The sequence below is a fragment of the Natator depressus genome, chromosome 2, assembly GCF_965152275.1.
Source record: "Natator depressus isolate rNatDep1 chromosome 2, rNatDep2.hap1, whole genome shotgun sequence".
Classification (NCBI taxonomy): domain Eukaryota; kingdom Metazoa; phylum Chordata; order Testudines; family Cheloniidae; genus Natator; species Natator depressus.
The window spans coordinates 104986408-104995602 of record NC_134235.1 but is presented as its reverse complement, the minus strand read 5'-3'; the positions used below and the strand labels follow the sequence as shown (position 1 = coordinate 104995602).

Sequence of the window (9195 nt, the reverse complement as noted above, 5' to 3'; positions counted from 1 at the left end):
GGCCGGGGCGAGGACTGTGAAAGGATAAAGAGGCGCTAGGCGGAATTTGGGGTCCGCTCTAAGCTGCAGCAAGAGAAACAGTGTGTGAGGGGGAAGAGGCCAATACCAGTAGCCCCGGTCTGTGTATGTGTCTCTCCTCTCTTTGGGGTTGTGCATGCAAAGGAAGGGAAAACGGGACTATATATATTTATCGCATTAGTCACCGCTCTTCCAACGGGGAAGGTACACATTTATTCATGCTACCCGGTTGCATGAGGGTTTTTTTTTTTTTTTTTTTTTTTGTTCAGTACCTCTCAACAACCAAATAATTAACTGCACAAGCTCCTGATCACTGACTGCACAGCCACGAGTCCTGGAGTCCGGTTTTAATTTTTTTGTTTTTTTGTTTTGTTTTGATTTTTTGTGTGTGTGTGTGTGTGTGTGTGTGTGTGTTGCCGGGCTCAGTAGTGGGAGGCTTTACCAGCGCGTGTGCTGTTTGCCTGAAACATCTTGGGCAGAGAAAAAGCACTTGTGAACTGGAATCAACTGCTTCGGGAAGGGGAGGGGGGAAACACTGACAAGAAGAGGGGGAATTGCAGCATTTTTTAAAGAAACTCTATGTCTGTTCCACTTTGAGCACTGGCTGCTGCCCCTAAATTAATAGAGAGCAAAGGGGGAAGGACTGCACAGAGCGCTGGAGACGAGCCTGTCTGGAACTACAACTACTTAGCAGAGGGGCTGCGCGCTGGCGAAGGGCTGAACATTTTGCTGTGGTTTGGGACTCTCTGATTCGTTCCCCTTCCTCGTTGTACTTGTTAAAGTTGAGAGCATTTTTTTTTTTTTACGTTGCACTGGTGTCGAGCTGAGCCCCGGCGACCTCCCTGCAAGCCGCCGCCGCCGCCGCCGTGTGTGTGTGAGACCCAGAGATGGTGCAGCAGACTAACAACGCGGAGAACACGGAAGCGCTTCTGGCCGGAGAGACCTCGGACTCCGGGGCCGGCATCGAGCTGGGCATCGCCTCCTCTCCCACGCCGGGCTCCACCGCTTCCACCGGGGGCAAGGCGGACGACCCGAGCTGGTGCAAGACCCCCAGCGGGCACATCAAGCGGCCCATGAACGCTTTCATGGTGTGGTCCCAGATCGAGAGGAGGAAGATCATGGAGCAGTCCCCGGACATGCACAACGCCGAGATCTCCAAGCGCCTGGGCAAGCGGTGGAAGCTGCTCAAGGACAGCGACAAGATCCCCTTCATCCGGGAGGCGGAGCGGCTGAGGCTCAAGCACATGGCGGACTATCCCGACTACAAGTACCGGCCCAGGAAGAAGGTGAAATCGGGGAACAGCTCCGCCAAGCCCGGCGAGAAAGGAGACAAGAGTGGCGGGGGCAGCCCTGGCGCCGGCGGGGGCGGCACCGGCACCGGCAGCGGGGGCAGCACGAACTCCTCCAAGCCCGCCCTGAAGAAGAGCGGCGGCACCAAGCTCTCCCCCGGCGGCGGCTCCGGGGCCAGCAAGCCGCACGCCAAGGTGATCCCGGGCAGCAAAGCCGCCCCCTTCCCCGCCGAGCCGCCGGCGCAGGCCGCCCTGCTGCCCCCGGACCACCACTCGCTGTACAAATCCCGCGGCGGCGGCGCGGCCGCCAGCTCCTGCTCGGCCGCCGGCAAACACCCCTCGGAGAAGAAGCTCAAGCGGGTCTATGTGTTCGGCACGGGCGGGGGCCACGGGCAGAGCGCGTCCTCCTCCCCCGGGGGCGCCGTGCCGGCCAGCCCGACCCTGAGCTGCTCCACGGAAGCCAGCGACCCTCTGAGCCTGTACGAGGAGGGGGGCGCCGGAGGGTGCCAGCAGGACGGAGACTGCAGCAGCGTCTCCTGCCCTTCCCCGCCGGGCAGCAGCTCCCCTTCGGATCACCGCAGCTACACCAGCCTGAGGGCCTCCTCCCCGGCCCCCTCCACTTCCCATTCCTCCTCGGCTTCCTCCCATTCCTCCTCGTCCTCCTCCTCCTCCGGCTCCTCTTCCTCGGACGACGAGTTTGAAGACGACCTGTTGGACCTGAACCCCAGCCCCGGTTTTGAGAGCATGTCCCTGGGCAGCTTCGGCTCGTCCGTGCTGGACCGGGACCTAGATTTTAACTTCGAGCCTGGCTCGGGCTCGCACTTTGAGTTCCCGGACTACTGCACCCCGGAGGTAAGTGAGATGATCTCAGGGGACTGGCTGGAGTCCAGCATTTCAAACCTGGTCTTCACTTACTGAGGAAAATAAATAAATAAATGCCGGGGGAGACGTAGACACACACTATTGAGAGGACTCGCCCACGCTGTTGGGTGTATCTTTTTTCCCTTGGAGGGGCTGATGAAACTGACTTGCTGTGCTTTTAAAAAACCGAGATGATAAAAGGCATCATCCTTTTTTTAAAAAAAAGACACGCTCGCTCCCTTCCTCTGCTTGCAGATAGACACACACACATATCCCCCCACGCCCCTTCCGATGCCTGATGTTAATTTTTAGAGACTGGCGGGAGTGATTTTTTTTTTTTTTGAGAGAGAGAGACAGACAGACAGACCGAGAAAGGGAAAAACCACACACACGCCTCTGGGTTTTTGATTTTTTTTATCCACGTTCTGTGAAGAAGGGGGAGTGATACATTGTGCTGAATGTATTGGAGATCTCGAGTATTTTGTTCTGAGAGAGATGAGAAGTGGTTTTTTTTTTTTTTTTTTTAAAGACTGCAGGGTTTACATGGTGTGGGGGAAGGGAAGCGAATCCTATTTCAATTTTTTTTTCCTGCAGCAAGAGGAGATGAAGATGATTGGAGGCGGAAAGGGCGAATTGAGCTAGGAACTGAACTGAGATCCTAGTTGGACAGAGAAGAGGAAGGGGTTTAGGGTTTTTTGCCTTTTTTAAAAAAAGGATGAACTGGAAACACGACTAGAGGAAGATAATAATAAACTGAAATGCATTTGCACGTATAGAGGAGAAGGTGGCAGCGCTTTTCTCAGTCACCTTATTATATAGAGAGAAAATCAATCAATAAAATGGAACTTCATGAACACGGAAAACTTTTTTTGAAACGGAGACAGATACAAAACAGTTTCTCTAATGATGTGGTACAGGGGGAATGGAGGGAGGGCGATTGCTTTTGCAAAAAAACATTTTTTTTCTTCTTACTCAGAATCGTGATGGTGTTGGATTATTTCACTGGTGGGGTTTAATATAGCATGTTATCCTGTCTATCTTTTTAAGATTTCTGTAAGACTGTTGAACAGTTTAAAAAATAGAGTTAGGAAACTATAAAAGCAGATAGATGGCGCTATGTTTGATTCCTACAAAAAAATCACCAGCTTTTTTTTCATTCTTAACTCTTTAAAGGATTCAAACGCAACTCAAATCTGTGCTGGACTTTAAAAAAAAATCAGGACCAAATTTTTTCTCAGAGTATGTATGTGTTTGTTCCTTATAGCTGTAAATGAAAAGACTGTTTTTTCTCACGGATGCGCTATTCCTTTATTGTTTTTTCCTTGTAAATGTAATCGGATGCCATTTTATAAGTGGATGTATTTATACTGGCCAAACATTTTTGACTTGTATTTCTTTGTCCTTTTTTGGTAGTTCTCGTTGTTACTCGCACCATTTTTATGTCTCCTTCACTGAAGGGCTAGAGTTTTAACTTTTAATTTTTTATATTTAAATGTAGACTTTTGACACTTTTAAAAACAAAAGAGAAGAGAGATGAAAACGTTTGATTATTTTCTCAGTGTATTTTTGTAAAAAATATATAAAGGGGGTGTAAATCGGTGTAAATCGCTGTTTGGATTTCCTGATTATAATTACAGGGCCGCTGGTTAATGTCTCACCCATACACACAAAAATCAGCCCCTTTATTTTCTCCATGTTTACACTCCAATCTGCAGGCTTCTTAAAGTGACAGTATCCCTTATACATGCCACCAGTGCCCAGTGTTTAATCTCATTGATTTCTGTGAGGGGGAAGAATAAACGTAATACACTGTCTCCTAACTTTAAAAAAATCCCATAATTAAGTAAAACCATATATCGTACAGGCGCTTTAAAGCAACTGGTGCATTTACAGAAAAAAGGGATCCTGTACCTTTAACTTGTAAACCACATCTTTTGCACTTTTTTTTATGCAAAAAACGTGCCGTTTAAACCACTGGATCTATCTAAATGCCGATTTGAGTTCGCGACACTATGTACTGCGTTTTTCATTCTTGTATTTGACTATTTAATCCTTTCTACTTGTCGCTAAATATAATTGTTTTAGTCTCTTATGGCATGATGATAGCATATGTATTCAGGTTTATAGCTGTTGTGTTTAAGATGAAAAAAGTGAAAACACCTTTGTACATTTAAGTCTGTATTATAATAAGAGAAAAAGAAGATTGTGTGTTTATGTATGTTAATATAACATGACAGGCACTAGGACGTCTGCCTAATGAGGTGGTTCCGTTAAGGGGTTTTTGTTTTGTTTTTGTTTTTTGGTCATCCATCCTGTGCAATATGCTGTGTAGAATATTTTTGTCTAACGATCACCCCACAACACAACGTTGGGAAAGAGGAAAAAAATCATGCCAGCTAATCATGTCCAGTTCACTGCCTGTCAGATTGTGGATATACCTTCTGTAAATATTTTTTTTTTTTTGAGAAGGAAATAAAATCAGCTGGAACTGAACCCTAAACTTTGACTGTTTTTGTCATCATTGTTATGCTACAACTTTTCTGTGTGGTTATTTTGTAATGGTCTTAGACACTGGTACACTCTGTATTAGCAGTTAAATAAAATGTACTTACAGTGACTACTATAAAATACATCTTTTTGCAGGAACATGTACCGTTCCCCGCCCCTCCCCCGTCCCCGCGGAGAGACTTGGCAGGCCAAAGCCTCTCAGTAAATGGATGTTAGTCTGAATGTGTGCCGTCGCTGAATGCTCTCTAGGAATTTTTGTGCATTAACCAAATGCTAATAACCTTTCGCTGGAAGTAGAAAGACTGCAGTGGGACTGGGGGATGGGGAAGCTGCACTCGGGAGCTGGGCGAAGCCAGCTGCCATCCGAGACGAAATCTAGACAGCAGGAATGTGTAGAAGAGGCCTCATCAACCGTTTTGTTTGACCTTGTGACTTGAATCCTGCCTTTCCATTTCAGATCTATCTTGCAGGAAACCTGCCCGGTGGGAGGATTTGTTGATTTCAGTCTCACCTCTCCAAGGTGAAAGAGACATTGCTCAGTATCCTAACAAAAGAAAAGAAGGTTTAAGTTTATTAAATATATCTTTTGGAGGGATTTACCTCCAAAGATTTCAAATGCAAATGAAAGATACTTGCTCAGCTGCTGTGCAGTGTTCCCAGCAGATACATTCATTAAGAGAAGTGGACCCTCTTTCCCCCTACACACCTACCCTAGTTGAGATAAGGGGGAGGGCTGCCAAAGTAACCCACAACCTATTTTGCCATAACTTTGGCTCTGTTCCCGGGCTGGGAACGAGTGAAGCTTTAACATATGCAGACGTCATAGCAACAAGGAGACTGTAGGGAAGGAAAATAATTGTCACCATTTATTTGTACAGTACAGTAGGCATGCTGTTTGCAAACTGAAAGACCAACTTTCTGGGTGCCTTGGATTTTACAAGATTTCCTCAGGCAGGGTGCTGTTTATATTCCTATGTATCTTTGTCACAACTTCTTAAGCAGAGTGGTAGTGAGTGGCTATCAGTAAAGCTGTCAAGAGTTGAGGAAACTTGGAAATAAAGTAGGTGTGGGGAAGCCTAGTATTTGCATTGTAAACGAGGGGGAGGGGAATGTGAGACCCTAAACTAAGCAGTTCATTGTACTGTAAATTTAGTTAAAATTGAGTCATTTGAAAGTAGTCCAGCTACAGTATTTCAATAAAATTTCTCCTTTGGAAAACCTATGTATCTTTAACTATTCCAGTAGTATATAAATTCCAAATAATCCAAGACTTCTGTTTTTTGCTGTTTATAATTTCTTTACAAATTAACACTATATCCATTAAACCTGTGTAACTTTTTACATAGGCGTTTAGAAGAAGTCTCCTTTAACTTGAACCTGTGGCATTCTGATTATAGGTGGCCTGTTTGAATCAAGGACTACATTTGTGTTTTTGCAATGACAGACTACTCTTTGTCTGCTTTTTTGGCCATGTGTCTTGTCTAATGTGAGTTTAATTATACTAAACATGTGTGTGCTTTCTTAAATCTGAATCAATTTTCATTCCCATGGGGGTATACATCAGAACTGTAATAATAAACAAACTCAAAATTTAGGAGCGATTGGATGACTTTGTTTCAGGCAGCCAAACGTGATGCAAAGTAGATTCTCTGGAGGATTTTAATTAACTCTTTGCAAACAGTGATAAAAAACAACACTTAAGTTGACCACAGTTGGAAGGGGGGGTGGGAATGGGAATGTGATGATTTCATAAACTGGAAGGGCAGACCCAACGGGCCTGCAGCCAGAGCCATGATTAACTGCAGGGCAAGAGGGTAAACCTGAGGAGAAGACTGCCTGAAATGATGGGTTGAGTGTGTATAGGCTTCTTCGCTCTGCAATTTCTCTGTTCACTATTGTGTAGCATGTTATTCTGCTAGATACCTACTCGGCGTGGGGAAAAGCAAAGGTGTTCAGTAAGCCAAGGCAAACCCTTCAGTACTCACATGTCCTTCCCCTCCACCCATCCAAAAAAAAATAAAAAATCTGTATTGTACTCTAATATTTTGTAAAGCACATTTTAAAATTCCATATGTATATATAATACAATTCCACCTGGGTGTTAATTTACTGTTGGGTTATCCATAAACATTCCTTTCTTTGAAAAAATACCACACATTTAATTTGGGATTTTGCAGAGCTGCTAATGTGACGGAGGTTATTTTTACACCACACTACCTAAATCAACTCCAGTATTGTATTTCTAATTCAGAACAATACAGTCAATGGCATTCTAATTTTTCCCTTAACATCATCCACTCAAACTTATTTCTAAATTCTCTCATTTCATGATAGCATTTAAAAATAAAATAAAAAAATCCTAGTAGGAGCATCAGTGGAGTTTCTCCTACATTTGCTACCCATATGACTCCTACACATCCTTATCAAAGCGTGTGTACTGGGGAGGGCCGCATCCTTTTGTGGGTGGTGGGAGGTGGCAGGGGGAGTGATGGAAATTATAGTAGTAATTAATGTGTGTAAATAAAACCTCACCATTGTAAGGATTTTGAAGTGCCTAATATGGTGTAGTTTACACACATAGACTTTTGAGGCTAGACACAGACTATGGAAAAAAGGATATATGGGGGTGGTGGCAAGATTGAATTGCAGTTTCTTCCTACTGACAGCATTTGGAATTCAGTCAGACCATAAGCCCTGAGCATTTAGATTGTGCCACAATATGTCTATTATCTCTAATGAGATTTTACCGTTGACTACAGTTAACTTGGAGGGTTTTATGGTTTCCTGCATAAGTTGTTTTCATTTTCAGTTATAATAAAGTTCAGTATTACCAAACTGATTTAGATCTCTGGGGAATATTTGGTGGCACAAGTTGCTGCATTCATATACCTTAATGGAAGTGGCTGTCTTACATTCTTTTTAAATTAAAAAATATGTAGACATTCTTTGCTTTCTGCAGTAAGAGCCTATGCAGTTGCTTTGACCAGAGGAGATACATCAAACTAAAGCACAAAATATTAAAGAAAATATAATCCAATATTATTTTATATACTCAACTTTGTTTTGCTTAAAGAGGAGTATCATTAAAATAGCATATCATTAAATTTTTTAGAAGAAAAATTAAGTAGACAGGAAATTCTGAAATCTAGTGTACATAAAAAGGGATTTTTTAGTAGAAAAAACAAGTTTAGGGTAGTACAATTAGCTTCTGTGTACAACACATAGACCTGCTGGTACAAGGAGCTGAAATACTAGATTCTAACTTGTTTAAAGAATTACCATACCAATGTAATTTTTTAAACAAATGGTGCTTATTTTTAAAACAAAAACTGGACTTAAAAGATTGCCATATGATTGCCATTTACTTGTAGAGTCTGTGATTTTATATCATTCAGGTCTGCCTATCCTTTGAGTTATTTCATTGCCTTCCCTGGGAAGTAGCGTGGGATGTGGCTGCATTCACAGAACATTTTCTCTCTTTTCCAAAGCAAAGTACCCCAAGAGTGATTAATAAAAAGAACATGCGTTGTACTTTCATGTTATACTTCCACCATGGTCTCCAAGTGGCAGCAGTAGGCCACTGGAGCCTAATATAACCTCTCCCTGCTCTTATCCAATGTGGTGCACCTCAAAAGCTCAGAGGACAAAAGCTAAATCGCTAATGTAGACATTTTAAGTAAGAGTTATGCTCTTTAAATGTAATTGGGGGTAGGGAGAGGAAAAACTTAGTGCATGAAGAGCAAATTATTTAATTTCAGTTTTGTTTTCTTTGTTTGCAGCATTAGTGTCAATTACCCAACTGAAAATTAAAATAAGTGTTTACATGTAGAAGTTCAACAACCAACTAATATAAAACATTTTCTTTTGATATGTAGATAAAGACTAAAAGGGACACCTTGTATATGAGCTAATTTTCCCTCGTGGTTTCTAAAAGGCTCTGAAGTCATTACAAATATTTAATGACTGGCTCTATAAATGTAAATAGAGTTTGGGGTTTTCCAGGATACAAAAATGATAAAGTATTGTACACTTCGTGGAACCTTTCTTCTAAAGATCTTGAAGTACTTTAATAATATTACCTATGCCTCTTGTCATCCAGATGAGGAAGGTAATATGATTGTCCTTGTTTTATGGTGAGTGAACTGAGGAACAGAAGCTGATTTACCCAAGACTGCTTACTAAGCATGGATTACTTGGAGTCTTTTTTTCTTTTAGACAATTATGGCTGTTAACTTCAGTTTTTCATGTCCTCTTACAAACATATCTCAGTACTAGTAATAATGTTCACTGAATCTATTTAACCATCACCAGAACTAAATAATCTGGGAGGTAATGATTTATGCGTGTACCTCAATGAAAACTTCCTAATGCACCCTGGCCCCCATTGCTGTATAATTTCTAAATGCACTCTTTCCACACCTTGCCTTTTTCCTAGCAACACAATAACTCCCTGCTCCCGCCCCCACCCCTCCTTTCTGACATGGCTCCCTCAACCTTCAGCACCTTTAAGAGGTGTCAT

At 42.9% G+C, this 9195-nt stretch overlaps 1 protein-coding gene and 1 long non-coding RNA gene across 2 annotated transcripts in view; one reads left to right on the top strand and one right to left on the bottom strand.

Moving 5' to 3' along the window:
- The first annotated feature begins 33 nt into the window (after positions 1–33).
- SOX4 (SRY-box transcription factor 4) lies at positions 34–4662 on the top strand. Its single transcript, XM_074944793.1, has 2 exons — positions 34–2159; positions 2763–4662. The coding sequence occupies exons 1-2, from the start codon at positions 906–908 to the stop codon at positions 2808–2810; spliced, it is 1302 nt and encodes a 433-aa protein (XP_074800894.1). The 5' UTR covers positions 34–905; the 3' UTR covers positions 2811–4662.
- Positions 4663–4921: 259 nt separating this feature from the next.
- The window catches only part of LOC141981490 (uncharacterized), a 31386-nt gene continuing 27112 nt past the window's right edge, over positions 4922–9195 (bottom strand). The window contains exon 3 of the long non-coding RNA XR_012637796.1: positions 4922–5220. This is a non-coding gene — a long non-coding RNA (uncharacterized LOC141981490). The remainder of the gene's footprint in view (positions 5221–9195) is intronic.

Bases quoted from the DNA above. Each gene is read 5' to 3' on its own strand.
- SOX4 (XM_074944793.1), top strand. From the start codon at position 906: ATGGTGCAGCAGACTAACAACGCGGAGAACACGGAAGCGCTTCTGGCC. The intron at 2,160-2,762 runs GTAAGTGAGATG...TTTTTCCTGCAG, and splicing joins CGGACTACTGCACCCCGGAG to CAAGAGGAGATGAAGATGAT.